This window comes from Morone saxatilis, unplaced genomic scaffold (assembly GCF_004916995.1).
Source record: "Morone saxatilis isolate NCDOM2014 unplaced genomic scaffold, NCSU_SB_2.0 Contig7, whole genome shotgun sequence".
Taxonomy (NCBI): Eukaryota; Metazoa; Chordata; class Actinopteri; family Moronidae; genus Morone; species Morone saxatilis.
In genome coordinates, this window is record NW_023340246.1 from 14938580 (window position 1) to 14958603 (window position 20024).

The 20024-nt window shown below is 41.7% G+C and overlaps 4 protein-coding genes across 8 annotated transcripts in view; 2 read left to right on the plus strand and 2 right to left on the minus strand.

Annotated features, from left to right (window-relative positions):
* The window catches only part of mpp5b (membrane protein, palmitoylated 5b (MAGUK p55 subfamily member 5)), a 17853-nt gene extending 14306 nt beyond the window's left edge, over window positions 1-3547 (plus strand). For all 4 annotated transcript variants that reach the window (XM_035678693.1, XM_035678695.1, XM_035678696.1 and 1 more), the window contains 4 exons: window positions 618-779; window positions 1040-1242; window positions 1547-1657; window positions 2543-3547. In XM_035678693.1, coding sequence (XP_035534586.1) covers window positions 618-779; window positions 1040-1242; window positions 1547-1657; window positions 2543-2719 — 653 coding nt within the window. In that variant the 3' untranslated portion in view covers window positions 2720-3547. The remainder of the gene's footprint in view (window positions 1-617; window positions 780-1039; window positions 1243-1546; window positions 1658-2542) is intronic.
* A 346-nt stretch (window positions 3548-3893) lies between these two features.
* On the minus strand, window positions 3894-7306 carry atp6v1d (ATPase H+ transporting V1 subunit D). Its single transcript, XM_035678701.1, has 9 exons — window positions 7075-7306; window positions 5866-5983; window positions 5693-5772; window positions 5540-5607; window positions 5410-5454; window positions 5229-5332; window positions 4893-4959; window positions 4719-4797; window positions 3894-4614 (listed from the first exon to the last, which is right to left on the minus strand). The coding sequence occupies exons 1-9, from the start codon at window positions 7113-7115 to the stop codon at window positions 4470-4472; spliced, it is 747 nt and encodes a 248-aa protein (XP_035534594.1). The 5' UTR covers window positions 7116-7306; the 3' UTR covers window positions 3894-4469.
* A 90-nt stretch (window positions 7307-7396) lies between these two features.
* On the plus strand, window positions 7397-12388 carry eif2s1b (eukaryotic translation initiation factor 2, subunit 1 alpha b). Its single transcript, XM_035678700.1, has 8 exons — window positions 7397-7554; window positions 8961-9203; window positions 10032-10111; window positions 10276-10427; window positions 10533-10639; window positions 10762-10859; window positions 11036-11179; window positions 11701-12388. The coding sequence occupies exons 2-8, from the start codon at window positions 8963-8965 to the stop codon at window positions 11824-11826; spliced, it is 948 nt and encodes a 315-aa protein (XP_035534593.1). The 5' UTR covers window positions 7397-7554; window positions 8961-8962; the 3' UTR covers window positions 11827-12388.
* Window positions 12389-12925: 537 nt separating this feature from the next.
* The window catches only part of rbm25b (RNA binding motif protein 25b), an 11732-nt gene continuing 4633 nt past the window's right edge, over window positions 12926-20024 (minus strand). Inside the window, exons 8-18 of one of the 2 annotated variants that reach the window (XM_035678698.1) lie at window positions 18934-19199; window positions 18356-18467; window positions 18011-18100; window positions 17610-17683; window positions 17046-17196; window positions 16414-16825; window positions 15459-15494; window positions 15075-15370; window positions 14639-14737; window positions 14500-14547; window positions 12926-13909 (exon numbers count right to left, since the gene is read on the minus strand). In XM_035678698.1, coding sequence (XP_035534591.1) covers window positions 13817-13909; window positions 14500-14547; window positions 14639-14737; window positions 15075-15370; window positions 15459-15494; window positions 16414-16825; window positions 17046-17196; window positions 17610-17683; window positions 18011-18100; window positions 18356-18467; window positions 18934-19199 — 1677 coding nt within the window. In that variant the 3' untranslated portion in view covers window positions 12926-13816. The remainder of the gene's footprint in view (window positions 13910-14499; window positions 14548-14638; window positions 14738-15074; window positions 15371-15458; window positions 15495-16413; window positions 16826-17045; window positions 17197-17609; window positions 17684-18010; window positions 18101-18355; window positions 18468-18933; window positions 19200-20024) is intronic. The other variant, XM_035678699.1, reaches the window with a different exon arrangement.

A 20024-nucleotide genomic window follows, 5' to 3' on the forward strand; every position in this document is an offset into this window, starting at 1 on the left:
AAGTCGGTTGAGAATGTGCTCCCTCTTCCTCAACAACCACTGAAGCTACACCCTTAACCCACTAGACTCCCAATTGTCACTTCTTGTTTACCACCAGTGAAAGACTTGTTTCTGTCCTGGCCAGTTTCCAAGTGCCCACACATTGTCAGTATTAACCCCACACGTTAGCTGGAGTTGACATGTCTTGTCGTTCTCGCAGCAGCTTGTCGCGGCTCGGTGTGTCACAGGTCAGATTAATCCTGTCTCCACAGACGGGATCAGAGGAGGCACCAACAGGTGCCCAGCAGGTGCCTAAATGGCTTGAAGGGAACTATGGTGTTATTGGTTCACACATAGAAACACATATATACTCAGGTTCACACACACACACACTATTCAGTGGCCAGCAGTAGCAGACTTTATGTGTAGCTGAGAGAAAAAATTTTGCACGACAGAAAAGACACAGGGATAATAATATAGTAGTTTGGTACGATACTGATCTCCTCTCACCTCTTTCCTGCCTCCAAAGAGGGGTCAGAGGTCATGGTTGCTTACAGAACAGCATCCCAAGAGCTAGAAAGGATTTGTTGAGTTGATTGGGGATGTTTCATTAACCCTCCCCCCGGCTGCCTCCTCAGATTGCGATGACATCCCGACCTACGAGGAGATGTCTCTTTATCACCAGCCTGCCAGCCGCAAACGCCCCATCGCTCTGATTGGTCCTACAAACAGCGGACACGATGAGCTGCGTCGGAGGCTTCTGTCCATTGAACCGGAAAAGTTTGCTGTTGCTGTTCCGCGTAAGTCAATGAACAGGGACACGGCAATATCAAATATTCATAAACACTTCATGAGTTCAGACAAGGAACAGAACGTGTGAATTTGCAAAGAATTTAAATCATTTGACACATAACATCACCTTTATGCAACTGTGACTGCACAGTTTACAACAGACACATAAAAAGGACTTGCTGTGTATTTTTGATGCGTGATCTGTGCTGTTTACCTTGAGGATTTTTCCCAACAAGTCAAATTTAATTTATTCTTTGTCACGGCTCAGACACAACCAGAAACTCAAGGATACATGAGCGGAATGGGCGCGAGTACAATTTTGTGAGTCGGGCTGCCTTCGAAGCCGACCTGGCGACAGGGAAGTTCATTGAGTCCGGGGAATATGAGAAGAACTTGTACGGCACCAGCACCGACTCAGTTCGACACGTCATCAACTCCGGACGCATCTGTTTGCTCTGCCTCCACACCAGGGTAGGAGACTGAGCACTTGTTACTGCCTGGACTCAACATTGTTTCTGTCTTAACATGTTAATTACAAAGCCCATTTCATCCCACTCTCTTGATCTTAACCAGTGTGGCTTCGCAAGAACATAATTACATCTTTTTCGTGTCCTGAACGTAAATCTCAAATCGGTTTTTGGTTGATTAAACAGTCAGTAAAGAAGACGCCATAGCAGTGTTTGGCTTGGTGTATTTTTAGTCCTGTTTTTTCTTTATTTTGGTTTTCATGTAATCATTTAATGTATTAATTTGTCCCTGTTCTTCCTCCTGTCAGTCACTGCAAGTATTGAGATCCTCCAACCTCAAGCCCTATGTCATCTACATCGCTCCTCCTTCTCAAGAACGACTGCGCACCCTGCTGGCCACAGAGGGGAAAACACCAAAGGTACCCACTGTCTCTAAATTGTGTTTTACTCTTTAAAATTAGTATGCACGTTTTAAATGTCATAGTTTGCAATTTAAGATTCATCACAGAGAATAAAATGTTCTTCAGACACTCGGCAAGGAATTATGTTATATTAAAAGCCCTTTTTGGTCTAGTCACGGGCCTTCTTGATTTTATGTTGTGAAAGAAAACTATACACAGTAGCCTATATCTCAGCATTTTGTCCATTTCTGTGTGGAAAACAAAATTAAATTGTTATTTTTTAATTTAATTTAGATTATTATTTAATATTTAAACTTTGAAGACCTGAACACAAGCTATATTCACAGAGCCTCGTCCTGCATTAGAAAACAACCAATGAGCTAATAGAACAATGAGAAGAAAACACTGAATTTGTTAAAAAAAAAAAAGCCTATGTATGATTGTGAAAAAAAAAAACATAATCCAGACAGATATTTGTTTAAAAATATCAGGAAAACTCATCTCTGATCAATATTCACAGGAAATAATCTGCTCAAAATGCATCCTAATCTCTCGTTTTACACAAACTTCCTGCCATTACTGTGTACCCTGTTGTACAGTTTATCAGTTGTTCTCTACTGTTATTGTTATGCATTAAATATAATATGAAATATCCATCAAATATGTCACTGAGTCAGTTTACTTAATGACAGGAAAAGGGGTCCCTTAAGGAAAATGGTTGGGAACCACAGCTCTAAATACACAGTACACCGGAAATAAACAATACTGCATCACATCATGAAATAACCAACACAGCTATCACAATGATAACAAAATATTCATATCATAAATTAAAAAGCATTAAAGATTTATATCGCCACCCTCTCACTGACTAAAAAGCAATGTCTTGTTTTCTGTACACAGCCTGAAGAGCTTAAGGAGGTCATTGAAAAGGCCCGCGAGATGGAGCACAATTTTGGCCACTTGTTTGATGCAACCATTGTGAACATGGATCCAGACCAGGCTTTCTACGAGCTGCGCAGGCTGATAGACAAGCTGGACACTGAGCCACAGTGGGTGCCCACCTCCTGGCTGTGCTAGAGGTCACAGGGTCTCACTGTGGGGAGCCTCAGGGTAGAAGGAGGTAAACAGAAGAACAAACATGAATGTTCCCCCGGAGACTGAAACAAATGGATGGACAGTGCTGATTGTCACTGGATTTTCACGTGCACATTCTCCTCGTTTATAGAGGAGGTGATCTTTACCACATGTTGCAGGGATGGACTCAAGTTTCTTACGGTTCTTTTTGTTGGTGTGTGTGTCTTTGTGAGTGATTCTTTTTTTTTCTGGTTGTTTTATGAAGGTTCTTGTTCAGTTTTATGCAAAGTCATTTATCAAACAAATAGAAAGATTTCTATCCTATTCTTCATAGTTATTTATAATTGTAAATACATATTTTCTAGACAAAAGGATATTTTATTGTTACATTTTGTGTGTCTGTGTGATATACCAAACAGTACACTCAACTCGGAGTGTGTTAATGTTACAAATATAAAATGGCTTTCTGATAAAGCAGGTACCAAACAGAAGAGAAGCACTTGTGCTTAAAGTAGCTGCAGTTTGATGTCTTCCAGTCAGAAACACAGAAGAAATATCTGCTGTAATCTGCACAGTTTTGGAGTGCTTCCTTTACACCAGTGTCAGTATTATTTTATGTTGTCTCATGTCTCATTTATGCTGTGATAACAGACCTCAAATCGAAGGTATTGTCTCTAGCTGGTTATCATTACTATCAATATATCATGCTGCAAATTACTGCTGAGTTAGTTTAGTAACTCCAGCAAATACGGTATTGCTTCTTTGCAAGATACTTAAATCATAAGCACAATTCTGGAAAAGAGTGTTAATAAAATCTGATACATATGTGAACAAGTGATGTACGTACTGAATGCAATGATTTCACCTTGTAATTGTTGTTATATTAGAGAGCGTCATTTTAAAACCAGTTAGTAATATTGGTGATACAACACAAATGCAGTCATTCACCCCTTGCGAAGTCTTGCTGCAACTAAAAATAATGTGTTAAATTTGGAGTTCTGGTGCAAGATGGCTGCCATTCCTCACCTCGCTGGGTTCAACACTTGGGCAAAAAGTTTCCTAGTCCCATTTTTCTTTACATACTGAACTGAAAAGCTTCTACGTCCCAAAGCCTGATTATGAAACTGTTGCGACGTGTGTAAAAGCTTTTAACCTTAGTAAGAAATCCAGGCAGTGATTGGATATTGATAACATCTTTATTTGGAGGAGGTGTGGGGCTTTCTTGACTTGCACACCAAGTTTACAGTTTTATTTAGGGTTTCTGGTACAATGGTAAACATCCTCAAATGAGGTAACAACAACCCTGTGACATGAGGTCAGCAGCGGGACAGGCCTCCACAACACAGACTCACACACTCAGACATCTACAAGCACCTGAAGCTTTACAGCATGCAATGGCTCTAAATGTTGTGAGGAAACTGAAATATCTACAAGTTTGATCCGTCACACAGAATGCTTTTCGCACTCCATGTGTAAACATAGGTATATTCTTATTATTTAGATTATTTTATCATAGTGAATTCACTCCCGTGTGGGTAAAACAACCAAGTGTGACGACACTTTGGCTCTGTACAGTGACAGATCTGCAAACGCACAGGACCTTCCAACACTGAAACAACAGAACAAATCATCACAAAGTACACAAAAAAAAAAAACTTCCATCACTTGCTTGAGAAGACATTGACATGGCCAGAGAGGCACAGAATAAATAGGATGGTGGGTGGAGTCGGTGACCGTCTGCCTTTAGAGGGCTTCACTCGAACAGCATGTCTTCGTCTGTCTCCTCCATCAGCATGTTGCTGGGCTCTGCGATGGGACCCAGTTTAGCCAGGCGGGCAGCAATCTCCAGTTCTGTCCTTTCCCTGAGCTGCTTCTTCTTCTCTTGGATCTTCTTCAGCCTAGCAGAGGAGGGAATGTTATCAGAGTTATAACAAAAAACAAAAGGTTGAGGTAGTAAATTTGTAAATGACGCAGGTGGTCAGAGTTCTTTAAATGTTTTCACCTGTAAAACTCTTCTCGTTCTCTTTCATCTAGCTCTGTGATGATGTAGGTGAGGGTGCGATCAATCCGGGGAATAATCACTGCAACGTGGGATAAAGATGAGCAACGATGACAATCTCTGTACTTCATTGTTTCAAGAAAAGGCAACAATTGTGTGGGAAAAGTGTGAATTTACCATGCTCAATAGCGTTCACACGGCGGTTGGTAATCTTTATGGCTTCATCCAGAGTGACAAAAGATGTCTGCAGACAGGAAGTGGGAAAAATGAGTCAGAATTTTACACTTTTTCTTACTGACAATACAGACAAATTGCAGTAACTTTGACTATTATTTAATTAACAACAAACTCAAGTTCCAGTGATATGTTAAAAAATACTCTAGCTATCAAACGTAGAAGTGAAAAGTAGTATAAAATGGAAACACCTAAATACAAATACCTAAAGATTCTTCTTAAAAAATAATAAAAACTAAGCCGAATGAACTTCGGCATATTTGTAACAGCGCCCCCTACCTGTAAGGAGGCCAACTCCACCAGAAGCTCAACAGCTCTGGCGTAGTTCCTCTTCAACCTGGAGAGCTGCTCTCCTCCTCTGGCCAGACCGGTCAGCTCATAACCTGAAACACAGCGTGAGAGTGAGGTCTCGCCGTCATTCACCAGCCACACACACTGATTTTATCCAGACATCACTTACTGTCTCCGCCTTCTTGGTAGTGCTCAAACACTGGAAGGGTGACACCTGAAAAGAGAGAAAACCGTGTTTAAGAACTTGTGTGATAAAGGGAGTGTAAAAAGTAAGCAGATATAATATCTTGTAGGCTAACCTGCCACGTTGTCTTTCTTGGCTCGGACCTTCACTTGGGCTTTGTTGACATTCTGGATAACAGTTGTGCTGCGGACAGAATTACAGACGGGAGTTACAGACGCATCTGAACCAAACACCACACCACATGACGAGATCTCACTCTGATTCTTACCTGAAGTCTCCAGCTGCAAATTTGGCTTCAGCCAAAGAGAAAGCCGCCTCTCTCATCACCTCTCCCATCTTAGTCTTAGTCTGAGGGGAAAAAATATATATAAGGAGTCCACCTTTTAGAAAATGGAGTTATGAAAGAAATTGATGACCAGTTATTAATAGTTTTCAACTGACTTCAATAATTTTGCGGAGGATCTGACGGAAGCGCATGGAGAGGGCGTCAGACTTCTTCTTGAGCAGGTTGCGGCCGGTCTGAGCTCCTTTCAGTCGAGCCTTCATGATGGTCTGAGCCCTGCGAGTACCCAAAAGATTCAAATATTTACAGATATTAAATATTTACACACTCTTTGACACAGACGCTATTACAGCTGGATTAACAATTTATTTTAAATGTTGCCACTAACAAATATCAGCATCATTAGTCTACATCAGTGGTTCCCAAACTTCTTTTAGTCTGATGTACCCTTTCAGCCCTATCAGATGGGCTCAAGTACCTTTTAATAGAACTGTTTTATATAATATGACTGCACAGTTATCCTGGTGTTGATGATGTTAAGGCTCGGTCTATTGTTTCAGTGGTTTCATTCAGGTTTGTGTCAGACTGGCAGTTTATCTGTTACTTTGGGTGTGTGGGGTTTTTTTTCCTCTAATTGCCTCTCTGTCACTTTTTTAGACAGTGGTGACAATAAATACACTAAAGATCAATACCACACATTTGCAATCCTACTTGTGTGTTCATTTTTCTCCAAAAGACAAACAAACTGTTAATTCAAAGTCGCTCGGGTACTCCACTATCTGTCCATGTACCCTGTGGTATCTAAAGAACTCCTGGTTGGGACTCATTGAACCACACTCACAACCAACTCACTGATATTTGCAACCAATGTTCTTGATGAGTTCAGAACATCATCAGAACAGGCTTCATCTGTGTCAAACACACATCTCTAGGATTAAAACCCCTCTCACATACACACAGGCTTCAGAAAAGCTGGCATGATTGAATCAATGTGGTAAAAACTATAAATTAGACAGGAAACTCCACTGCTCAGAGCATACTGAAGATACAAAATGTTAAAAATAATAATAAAGACTTTGACTGTCTGGAGGTCAGCATGTTTCAGACACCATTTGACAGCTCACACTGGCATCATATTAGAAACATCACATGACAAAGTAAGGACTCTTCCTCTTTTACACAGTAACCTGGCACTGATATAAACTATATTTAGGCCTGAATCACACTGCAGAACAACACTGAGATCCCTTTCTGTGCGAGACTGACCGAACAATAACTACACATAAGCAGTAAGTCAACAATAAGGTATTATATCAGCTGGCTCAGAAGCAGTGGGTTAGCAACCAGCCAGCAAACAAGCTGCTTACATTCTGGAGGGGAATATGTCGATTCTCTCTTTTCCCGACATCTTCTCGTCCTTCGGTCGATGATTGCGGTCTCTGTTTACTATAAATAAATATAAATAAACACTGCAACGTTAGCCGTGAGTCTCCTCTATCAAACCGTGCGTGTGATACGGACACCCGTGTTGTTTCCCGTGCAGGATTAGGGCGCACAGCTCGAGGTGGTGGTCGTGATCTTGTCCGGACTTCTCCGTCCGTCAGCTGGTCTCTCCGGTCATGTGACCGAGCCGAACCGCGTTCTGCACATGCGCACGTCGGAAAAGGGAAAAGCCGTGGCCGATCTTTTTCCGGGTCGAGACATTAGCACACCCGTGAATGCGAGCTAGCGGGGCCCGACGTGTTCGTTGTAACAACAAAAAAACTCCCGAAGGAAACGTAGCTGGACGCTTAAACACTCCCAGTGCAGAACATTCCGGCGTATCGTCCTGTAACCATATGACACAGGTGAGGTGTTTGTTGATAAAGCGGGTATTTGCCGGGTCAAAGGGCGAACACCGCTTAGCTGCTAACAGTGCATGTGCCGCATGTGAGTTGGGAACCGGGTTATTAGCTCCGGAGCTAACGGGGTTTAAAGTGGCTGTCTTTATGTGCTTTAATTTAATGTTTCGTCTTGTGGTTTTTTTTATTTTTTTTATTTCATTCCTAGCTGGAGTCGCTGTTGATGTGTTGCGCAGTTTTTTAAGCGAGGGTCAGTCTTTTGTTTGTGTTGGTGTCAGTTTTCGCTTTTAAAGTAAGTGAAACAGTTAAAGAGAGGGATTCTCGTTTGGCTGCATTGCATCATCCCGTTCAGAGGCAGAAAATGTGGAAGAAAACTGTCCGTCTGTCCACTTCATCTCATACTGCTTCACCTGGCTGCACTTATTATGGGAATATTCTCCAGGTTAAACTGAAGTCATACGAGCTGCTAAACCCAGAAACAGGATGAACAATGTCAGTAAATGGGTTTGTCCTGTTAAACTAAATGTGTTGTGATATTCATATCACTGAGGGTAAATTAAATGTTTGAGACATCTCTCTCATTATAGCATAGTACAATTAAACAGCACCACAAGTTAAAGCCTCCAACAATGACCGTGAATATGAATGAACAGCTCTCAACAGCAGGCAGTTGATTTGAAACATTTCACATCCGAGGCAGTGTATTTTAGTAACAGCCCATAATCAGAAAATGTTCCTCTGCCGCTCAGTGAAATCATCATGGGTGCTGTCATTGTCTCTCTCTCATTATCTGCTTTCTATGGGCCTTTAGGTCAGTGGTTCCCAACCTTTATGGCTTGTTGCGACACCTTAAATATGAAGCAGTGTTTACTTCATCACAGTTTGTGGCTCTAATGTGGATGTGTGATGTGGCCAGGTGAATAGTGTAGGGATTTTTTTTTTTTAAGTACGTATTTGACAGTTTGAAGAGGTAAAATTCAGATTATTTCATAAGAGAACTGAGAAAGATTTGGAGAGCAAAAACATCAAACGTATTTTTGGTGACAGCAATGTTTTCTCATCTTTCTTTAATCACCTTGTAAGCTCAGACATATCGAGCCGCAGGCTGGCAACCACGTCTCTAGATCATCATCAGATTCACAAATTAAAACTGAGCTGTATAACATTGAAGATTTAGGGGAAAAAAAACATGATTAAATGTATTTAAAGCGGCGGGTTTGAACCTCCCTGCCTGGTAAATGTCCACATCTTTCCACACACCCAGTTTGAAACACAGGTATTCTGTTGAAAATGACAGTATTCTTGACTGATGTAACCTTGATTACATGAAACTGATGGGTCGTCCCATTTTAGGAGGATTTGTGACTGCGCTGTCCGCTTCAAATATATCTCTTTGTGTCTTGTTCTCCCAGCGATGCCGGGGCTCAGCTGCCGATTTTACCAGCACCGGTTCCCAGAGGTGGAGGATGTTGTGATGGTGAACGTGAGGTCCATCGCCGAGATGGGTGCCTACGTCAGCCTTTTGGAGTACAACAACATCGAGGGCATGATCCTCCTGAGCGAGCTGTCACGTCGACGTATCCGCTCCATCAACAAGCTCATCCGCATAGGCCGCAATGAGTGCGTGGTCGTCATCCGAGTAGACAAAGAGAAGGGTGAGTGCAGGCAGGAGGGTGCTACCTCTAGAGGTGAAGATCAGTGGGGTTACGCTAAGGACGGGAACCTTTTTTACTAAAGTTGCAGGTGGAAAAACGTCCCAACTACAACTACAGATTTGTGACTGAACTATAATCGACATTGTGTTTTCTGCAAACCTCTCCTCTACCTTGGACAGTAACAAGCACCAGAGTAGTAGTATTGTTCTGATCTTCTTGACACGCTGACCTTGTTCTGTAGTATAGAGTTCGATGGAGCACGATGGAGTAGTTATAGTATCTGCAAGTAATGACATTATCCATCATTATCAGTAGGGATGCCCCACATTCTGGGAAATTCTGGGCTGATATCAATGGTTTTTGTTATTTATATATACACTTTGTGCCAGGGAAACAAAGAAATCTATAAAGCTGAGCATATGTGCCTTGTTGCAGCTCAGTTTATTTCTCTTCTTATCCAAGATGTGAGACGCAGAGCTGAACAGCCGCTCACTGTCCGTGTCCATCATCAATAATCCATCAGTTTTTTTAACTTCTGAACAATTTACTCTAAAATGTCAGCAACAATTCCAGATATTTGTGTGAGTGCATAAACACAGTTATAAGTAGTATATTACATGTTTTGTACATATTTGTATTTTTCTGTGTGGAACATCTGCCGGCGTCTAGTTCCAGAGCCTAAAATGATCTTGTGTTTTGTAACGTTTAATCTTTGACAGCCACCTTCCTCTGGACTAATATCTGTTCAGATTCTGGCTGTGAGAATATTCTGAATGCATCATGCCGTAGGGAAAATATCACAACATCTCTTCTCCGCTTTGTCTTTAGGATACATTGATTTATCAAAAAGAAGAGTTTCCCCAGAGGAGGCCATCAAGTGTGAAGATAAATTCACCAAATCTAAAACTGTAAGTCATGTTGTGCCCAAAGGCTCCTATTGTTTTATTACTGAAATGTTTTCTTATGACTAAATATTATGAATGCAAACAGGTTTAATATCTGGATTATTAAAAACTACAGTGCCATTTGTTGAGCTCTTGAATCGAGCTGATGCTGGTTGTTGCGTTTGCAGGTGTACAGCATCCTGCGACACGTGGCAGAGGTGCTGGAGTACAGTAAGGACGAGCAGCTAGAGAGCTTGTACCAGCGCACCGCGTGGGTCTTCGATGAGAAATACAAGCGGCCAGGATACGGAGCTTACGATGTCTTCAAACAAGCTGTATCGTAAGTGGTTGTTTCAAATATTTGGTGTGAGGCTCGTCCCAAAAAAAGTATGCAAATAATGTTTATTTAGTCGTATAAAATGGTGAATATCTTCCCTCCCCACAGAGATCCCGCCATTCTGGATGGTCTAGATTTAACAGAGGAAGAGAGGGCTGTGCTCATTGATAACATCAACAGGCGACTCACTCCACAGGCTGTCAAAATCAGAGCAGGTAACCGTATACTCTGGAGCTAACAGCTGGCCATTATTTATTCAAACTGTAGCAATAAAAGCTTCAGGTGGACTTGATGTGACCTACAATTTGTGTTCATCTTTTCCCTCTCCCGCCTGCAGACATTGAAGTGGCGTGCTACGGGTATGAGGGCATTGATGCCGTGAAGGAGGCTCTGAGGGCCGGGCTTGGCTGCTCCACAGAAGCTATGCCCATCAAGGTAAAACTGGCACTGAACTGATGCTTAAACCTCGTCTTCTGTCACAAACTAAAGAAACTCTCAAAGAATTAGAGAGTGTAACCTGCTGCTTGACTTGGGTGTTTTGGCGGAGTAAAAGCTGTTAGCGTAAAAGCCTGTAATGGAGCGGTAATACATGGTCTTGTTGGTATTGGCAGATCAACCTGATCGCTCCCCCTCGCTACGTGATGACAACGACCACTCTGGAGCGCACAGAGGGCCTGTCTGTGCTCAACCAGGCCATGGCTGCTATCAAGGAGAAGATTGAGGAGAAGAGAGGCGTCTTTAACATCCAGATGGAGGTCAGTGACTGTGTGCAACCAGTCTGCATTTAACTACAAGCTACACGTTCACACATAATCCTCCAGGGTCAGAATGATTTATCTTTTAACTACTACAGCAGGACATTTTGCTTATTTAACAACAACAACAAAAAAGAGAATATACTTTCTTATTTTGAGAATAAAATGTTATTATATGTAATATTATAAAGCATAATTTGGGGAGGGGAAGTTTTGAGAATAAAGTTGCATCTCAAAACATTTTACACTCCTGAAATATAAAATCTAAATGTTAATGTTAAATGTCTTTATTTTAATGCATTGCTCATAAAAGTATTACTGTATCTCATATTTATGGCTTTTTGTTATAAATTACAGCTTTACCTTTTAGTATTATCACTGCTTGATCTTTCTCAAAATATGATTTTACTCACAATCCTTCCTAAAATACCCAGTGTACAGAAATCTCCCTGTTTTGACATATTCCTAGTTGTTTCTTTTGCATTGGCACAAATAATTAAACGGTAAACTGTCCCCTTCAGCCAAAGGTGGTGACAGACACAGATGAGACGGAGCTCGCCCGGCAGCTGGAGAGGCTAGAGCGGGAGAACGCAGAGGTGGACGGAGACGACGACGCTGAGGAGATGGAGGCCAAAGCAGAGGACTAGTGTCAGTTCTCGGAGGAAGGCCTGTTGAGGGGGGGAGGGAATAAACATCAGAGGAGAAATGTGGACAGACCTGGCCACAGTCACGCTGTCCGACAGATGTTATCTTTCACACTGCAAACATTAACAGGCGTTAATAGTTCATTGGCAGACATCCCAGTTTGTTCACTAGCAAGGTTTGTTTCAGAAGATGGGAACACAAAAGGCCATCTTCTTACCCAGACATGGACACAAGTAAAGTTAAATTACAAATTAAACATTTCTTTTTTTAAGTACACCGATTTGAAGAAACAATAACTCTAAAAAAGCTGTTTACAAGCAGTGGCCTTCACTTACCTCTTGCTTTAAGAGCCCAGTGTCTTCAGTATCTATGGCGCTTCATCTCTGGCTGGTCATCACTGGATGTGATTGATTAAAGGGGAAACGCATAAGCTCGTCTGTCTCAACACCAGTCAGAGGTGACTTTATGTGCTGTTTCTCTTCCAGTTAAAGGGTTTTTACTGGCAAGACCTGCTCTTGTTTAGCTCATATGGCACCAATAAAGTTCTGGAAGTTTTGATCTCAATGCGTTTGTGTCCGCTGCTGTGAGTACATTGAATGAAATGGCACCAGACTACACTAACCTTTCGTTTAAGGATTGTTTTCCCACTACAAAGCTCAGAGAAAGCAATTGGGACTTGCTATCACTCTCCAACTGACTGGTGGGTGAATTACTTACAGGACAAAAGGTATATAATTAAACTCTAAAGTCTAATGTTTTGTTTCTTTTAAAGCTTTGTTTACATCACAAACATGCGTAAAAGCTGGTATGAAGCAGGCTGTAGATAAATCATAAAATTTAACTCAAAAAGTCATAATTTTACTTTTAAATCAGGAACATTCACATTTATAACAAGAGAATGACTTGAGTTTTAAAACCGAGGGCAAGCATCAAACCTTGCAATCACTGGTTAACGTAGCTTTTACATTTGCAACTTCAGGCGATTTATTACAATTGTCAATCACACCTTTGGCCCACTCCATGACTATCATAAAATTATACTTAATGATTTGTGAAAGAAGCTAATGGTGAGCAGTAACAATCAATTGCTGGTTCACAAACCAATATAAAAATCAATTTTATTCAAATGTTCACCAATACAAAAACAAATGGAGAGCATCTTCAACAACTTGAAATCACTTTTTTTCCTGTTCTTAGCTCATTTTCCTATAGTGGTTATGAAGTGTGTGTTTTTTACAGCTGCAGGGATGTCACCACCCAAGATACTCTGTGGTAGACGCATTTCAAATGACAACTAGGTGCTTTTGAGACGGTCTGAGGACAAGAACATGCCAACACGTTTGTCAGGAATGTGATAAGGAAAAAATTAGGAAGGAAAATGTAACTCGACAGAAATAAATGTAGTTGTGTCCAAAACCCTGAATAAATAACCCTGTAAAAATATCACCTCCTTGTTGTAGTTATGCATACTCTAAAGTCTGTGTCCACTCAACCCACATCCGACTGCCGGACAGATTTTACACCTTAGAGACTTCAAAGAAAAGTTCATGAAACCATTAAACTGCTTGTAGCAGTCCTGCAGATGACTCTTCCCACACAAGTCTGTTGGCATGTATACAAATAAAAGTATAGGACCAAGAGACCTTATCTGGAAACACTAGTCCTGGGTGTATGGCAGCAGTTTCCTCACAGAATTATATCACCATAGTCAAATAATGATGTACTGTATATACACAAAAGCACACCGACACAGTCAGCACCTGCAAACAGAGGGGAGGCAAATGTAGCCTCAGTTTGTTGAGAAGGAAAAAAAAAAAAACATTAGCTGAACAACTGGTGCAAATGTGAGAATGAGCAGAATCTGCAGTTCCAGTCTGTACTGGTGTGAACAAGTCGCTTTGTTTGGGGTGACATAATTGCGCTACACTATTATACATGGTGTATGGGGGGGAAAAACAAAAAACTTTTATCTTCATTCAGTGGTTGTTTGGCTTATTTCACCAGTCCGATCTTCTTGGCTTCAGTTTCATAAATGAGTAACCTCCACATTTTCACTATGAAGACTTCAGCTTCTTCATCCAGAACCTAAAGCAGGAGTAAAGTGTAAAGAACATCGACAATTAACTGATTATCAGAATAGTTGCTGATTCATTTTCTGTCAAGTAATCGCTCAAGAAACCAACATTTCAGCTCTACTGTATGTTTATTGACGTACTGAGAATATGTGTCTTCCTATTCTTAAGTAATCAGAATTTTGTTATTATCTTAAGCAAATGTAGGTTTTTTTTAAATCCAGCTACAAAAACGGGATAAAAACACGACTTAATTTCCATGAAGATGAGCGAGCCCAAATAATGCATCTTAAACCCTGCGTGACACAACGCCCACTTGATGTGATGATGGTGAGCAATTCAGACACATCACGGTATGTATGACATTTGGATTCAGCCATTGTTATTTCTCACAGGACTATGATGAATACTATATTTTGACAAGGAGGTTGGTTGAAACCCACAGACTTTACACCTTTTCATCCATCAATTATTATAAAGGTTAAATAGAGAAAATGTTACAACTGCCTGACTGCTGTTAAAATAGATGATCAGAACATTAACAGTCAACATGAACATAAAGACAGCTCTGGGAGGGCTTTATTTAACTGTTACATTACTCACCATAGCAACATCATCCAATATACTCTGTGGCATACTGTGAGCCATCACCTAGGAAAGATAAACAACACCATCATTTCATGTTTCACTGTCCCTCCGAGTCTGAATGAAGTCAAATGTACAGACGTCACGAGATCAATACCTTGGAGCAGACAAAGTCCACTAGCGTTGGCTCTTCCTCTCCGATGTATTCAATGATCTTTTTATTGATCCAGGGCCGAACACGTCGTTCCATTAACGTCTAAAAAAGAAACGAGACGAGAGATGAAGGCACAGGCTTTGTTTTAGAAGTTATAACAACATCTGCTAACGGTTATGTAAATGAGAAACTCAAGAGGCAGCAATGAATAAATCACTGTCTTCTCCTGCAATAGACTTTGTAAGAAATATGACTTAGAGGTGCTGAGGCAGTGCACACTGAATACACTCATTGTGATCTTTATTAAATCCTGTCTCTGTGCAGCTACTCCTGAAGGCCCGTTTTGTAAAGGATAAACTCTGAGTTACCTCGTCTGCTCATAAACAGGTTAAAAAGACGAGTTCAATGACATACAGCACGTTGTTCCTGCTCTTCTCACCGTGTCAACCATAGACCAGTCCAGTGGGTAGGAGAACAGCTCAGGCTTTGCTGTGGGAATCTTTTCTATCAGACTCTTGATGTGTTTGCGTTTCTCCTCGGTGTTGGCCCCCTTTATGCTGGAGAGCCCGGCTCCGTCCACCCCGAGGCTCTTGTCATCGTCGTAATCCAGGGGCACCAGCTTCCTCTTGCGAGGCTGTTCATCAGCCTCTTCGTCATCAAACTTGTCGAAGACGCTATCCACGGGCAGCTTCTTCCTCTTACCTACATTGGGTTGACTGGGGCTTCCTGTGGCACCTGAAGAGGACAAGGAGCTTTATGAATACAGTTTTTATTTATATATGAATGTTCACTTTCTATTTGTTCTGCAGTGACTGAATCTTACCAAAACTATTCAATTTCCTTTCATGTTTGCCCGTATCTATTTCAATAAAAGAAAAATATGTATTAATGGAGGTAAATTAATATCTATATTAGAGAGATCTTACGACACACATTGTCCAGACCAAATTTCAGTATCCACTGAAAATGGGTCTCTTTGTGCTCCTTACATATAGGTGGAGGGAGCAATCACAACAAAGAAAGCTTTGTAAGTTTCTCCAGTCCAATGAAAGTACGTGTGGAAAGGGAACAGAACTGTGGTGTGTGAGGTGGCTGATTGTTAAAATGGCAAAAATCCATTGAAGAGGATATTGTATCGCACAAACTACTGACAACAGATGTGCCAGCTGTGCATTCTGGTCTACGTAGGCGACAATCTGTGGATAAATGTTTACTGCATCTTTGAATCTTGAGGATTTCTCCCCGTTTGGTACCATTGTTTGTAATGAAACTCATTTTCCTCGAGCTGCACAAGTGCATTTAAAACAGAACCACTCACATTTTAGAGGGAAATGTGGCTATATTATGTTAGTTTAACTTCATATTTTATTTTAGCAGTGGAGCTCTCGTCTGTCACAAAACCACAAACTTTTACGATCCATTAATCTGCCATTTATTTTCATGATTAAATCGTTTTCTCTACAAAATATCAGAAGATTGTGAAAAATGCTTATTGCAGTTTCCCAGAGCGCAAAGAGACGTCTTCAAATTGCCTGTTAAAGGAAAACCTGAAGACATTTACAACATCAAGCAGAGAAAAGCAGCAAATATTCACATTCAGAAAGCTAGGATGAGTGAATGTAACGCAGTGAGTCAGGAAGTCAGCAAAGTGAGTTAAGATTTAATTGATGATCGAAATGTTTGCAGATTAAATTTCTGTCTGCTAACTAAAAGATTAATAGTGTTGGCTCTCTCGGAGTGTCCACACTACACTGAGGACACATTTATTTTAGACTCACCCAGTTTGAGACTGAGGCCGATCTTCGGCCGGTGCTCCTCCTGTGGCAGCGCTTCGGGGGGAGAGTTTTCGTGGGGGATGATGATGCCGCAGGGCGACTCGTCCCCGGGGGTGTTGGGGGACACGTTGCCACTGGCCGATGACACCGAGGGTGCTGCTGTGATGGGCCGCATCGTGGGCTTCAAGCACGGTTTTGCGTCAGGGTTATCTTCGTCGTTCTCGTAATCATTTTCCTCACCCTCCTCCACCTCGTCGTCTGAGTGGACAGGCCGCGAGCGGGCCTCTGCTCTCTCCTGGTTTTCCCGGCGGTCCCGGTGGTCTCGTGAACCCCTGTGGCGTTCTCGCTCCTCCTCGGGCTCCGGTTCTTGGATGATGGGTGGCTGTCTCAGACGCTCCTCCTCTTCCTCCTCCATCTGGACCAATAAGAGGCAGATATGCAGAAGATTAACACCCAAGCACAGTGTTTTACAGAGAAGAAGGTCAAGAGACAATGGAAGCTGGACAGCACAGATGTGCAGAGATGCAGAGAGACTAGGATGATAAAGTGACCTTCACAAAGACAACAGACAGCACAGCCACTCACTACAGACATGCAGGCAAACCCACATACAACATTATAATAGAGGAGCATACCCTGCGTAGCTCTGCGTCTGGGTTTGGATGTCCCTCGTCTAACAGCCTCTGTCTGATCTCCTCCAGCTCCTCCTTCTCTCTCTTCCTGTCACGCTCGTCCGCCTCCATCTCCTTCTCTCGGTCTCTGAGACGCTTCTGCAGCGCACTGCCCCTAGGGGTCACACCAAGAATTACAGCCTTTAGAACAATAGCCATAGCAGCAGTATTGCATCTGCTACTACAAGTCAGATCTGGGTCATACAGCGTCTGCTGCGGGTTTTTTTTACTATGTTTTTACATGTTTAAGTGCCACATGGCTCCAATCTGTCACGCAGAGCAATGAAGTGAATACAAAAAGGTTTTGTCTTCATATGTTTACCTAAAATTTACAACATTTATGACACACTGTATTATTTACATGATGACAAACATACATCTGCAAATTCAAGGTATTTACAGGCTGCATATCAGATGCAAATCCTATTCACAGAAGCACATGTGTGCATTTATTTTATTTGATCTTATTTTACTACTACTACTTAGCCTAAATAAACAGAGCAGTGCAGCATTTTTTATGTTGCTTACCTATAGTACTTAGGGTCATCTCTGTCGTCATCATAGTCTTCAAGAAACTCTTTCAGGCGTTTGCCTTCTTTCACCTGAGGACACATAAGACCACACTGAAATGTCTTCTGGATAATCAATCTATTTCTGCTCACAAATTATATTCTGATTTATTAAATGAAATCATATGAACACAAAAAAAACATAAGAACATGCACGTTTAATAATCCAGTCCAAATTGTAATTTAAAGCTTAAATGCATTCTGTAGTAAGATTAACAGTGATTAATTAATTTTGCTAGGTTTAAAAAGTAAAACAAGACAATATTGTTCCTTGTTAAATGAGAACAATGTGTACACCAAGTGTTCAATCTAAAGTAGGACACCTCTATGAACGTCAGTGGTCATTCGATGTGCTCTCACCATTTCTCGTCGGCGCTCATCTTCTCTCTCAGACTCCTTGGCGTAATCCCGTGCCTTCTTCCTCTCCCTGAGCTCCCAGTTTTTTAGACGCTGTAGTCACAGCAGTGTCAGGTAAGCCACAAACAAATAAAGACAACAATTCTTTATGTTGGGGGTTCCCAATAATTTTTAATGTCAGCATTTAAGAGCTTAGGATCTAGTAACAGTGACTCTACTGGTACAGTAGTCTCTAACACTCCAGGGTTGTGTCAACAGTCACTACTCACTATATAATACATAGTGTATAAATTGTAGTAATGGAGAGTGATCTCAACACAGCCGGGGAAACCTCCCAGCAATCCCTACCTCCTGATAGGCTGCTTCCTTGTCTCTGAGTTTCCTCTCCAGCTTCCTGCGTTCATACGCCTCCTCTTCATCCTCTTGGTCTCGTTTCTTTTCTCTGTCTCGACTCATCTCCCTGCAAAAACAAAGGTAAGAATATATTCTCCTTGAATCGAAACTGAAACCAAAATACACAAGTGTTAAGTGTAATTGTCGATCAAAAAGATGGGAGACAGAAAGGTGTCAATGAAGCAGGGTCTATATGTGACCACATGGTCCTGAGAAGAGGTTTAATCAGTCACAATAAGTGAAAACACCTGTGTGAGTGTGTTGGGGCTTTAGGCAGCTGTGGAAAGCTTTTACTGAACATACCATTTAAACCTCCATATACTGTCCAACAAACCTTGTTTTCAATTCTCAGTTGAAGAACATTTGCATCAAAATTATGACAGCTTGCATATTATTTTCCATGTTGTAGTAGTAGTAGTAGTAGTATTATTAGAAGTAATAGTAGTATTGTAGTACTAAGGATTCACTTGGCATTCATGTTGCAGTCTGACATAATACTGCTACTAAGAGACTATGAGGTGTTTTTTCTTCACCTAGACCGACTGCGGACGGGGCTCCTGTCGCGGCTTCTGTCCCTCTCCCAGTCTCGGTCTCGCTCTCTTTCTCTGGGCCTGCGGTCACGGTCTTTGTCTCTATCTCTCTCCCGCTCCCTTTCCCTCTCACGCTCCCTTTCTCGCTCCTTCTCCCTCTCGCGGTCCCGCCGCTCTCTTTCCCGCTCTCGCTCTTTTTCCCGTTCCCTCCGTTCCCGCTCAAACTCCAGCCGCTCCTTCTCCCTCTTGTCCTTCTCTTCTTCTAGTTTCTGCAGAGCAAAACACAGACAGGTTCAGCCGATGCCACACAAGATCCAGCGAGTCTTTGCAGTCAATTTGCTACTGTGCACACATCAAGTGGTTTCCAGATTGTAAAGGGGGTTTCATACAGGAACATGCTCTACACTAATCAGTGCAAAGCTTGTATGAGAAGCTGGAGTCCTAACTGGGAAACCTGGAAGGATTAAAAAAGGCTCTCCCTCACAGAGAGACAGCTTCATCGTTCATCTAAAGCCATAGACTGTATTTTGTTGCTTCGAACTTGCACTATAAACTAGGGTTTAGCTAATATAACTGGAAACCACTTTAACAGACAAAAAAGATCTGTGGAACATGTTCAACTTGAGGCATTCATAAGAAAAAGGCGCTGCAAAAGACAATGCTTTTTCTCTCCTTAAGAGTCCTCCTCTCAGAACAAGGAAAACAAAAACAGAAAACAGGCGTCAGTCTTTTGGTGAACTAGTTGTTTGTGACTTACAGGTGTTGAACTATGGTTTCAGCCCTTCGCTGCCCCTACAAGCCTTTTAAGTTAGGCCTGGGAGGAAAGCAGGTCACACGGTATACAAGGGAAAAACGTTATGGGATTCTGTCTTGCTTAAGCATCATCATCATCATTATCATCATCATCAAATCAACAACCTTTACTTCAATGAGTAACATGGCATTCGGTAAAGTGCTAAATCAAGAAATGAACATAATGAACATCAGTTACATTTCTGCACAGATAAATGAAATGTAGAAACAGTCTTACCCCTGCAGAAGTCTTCAGCATCTCTTCACGACTCATTACTAAGACACACACACGCACACACACA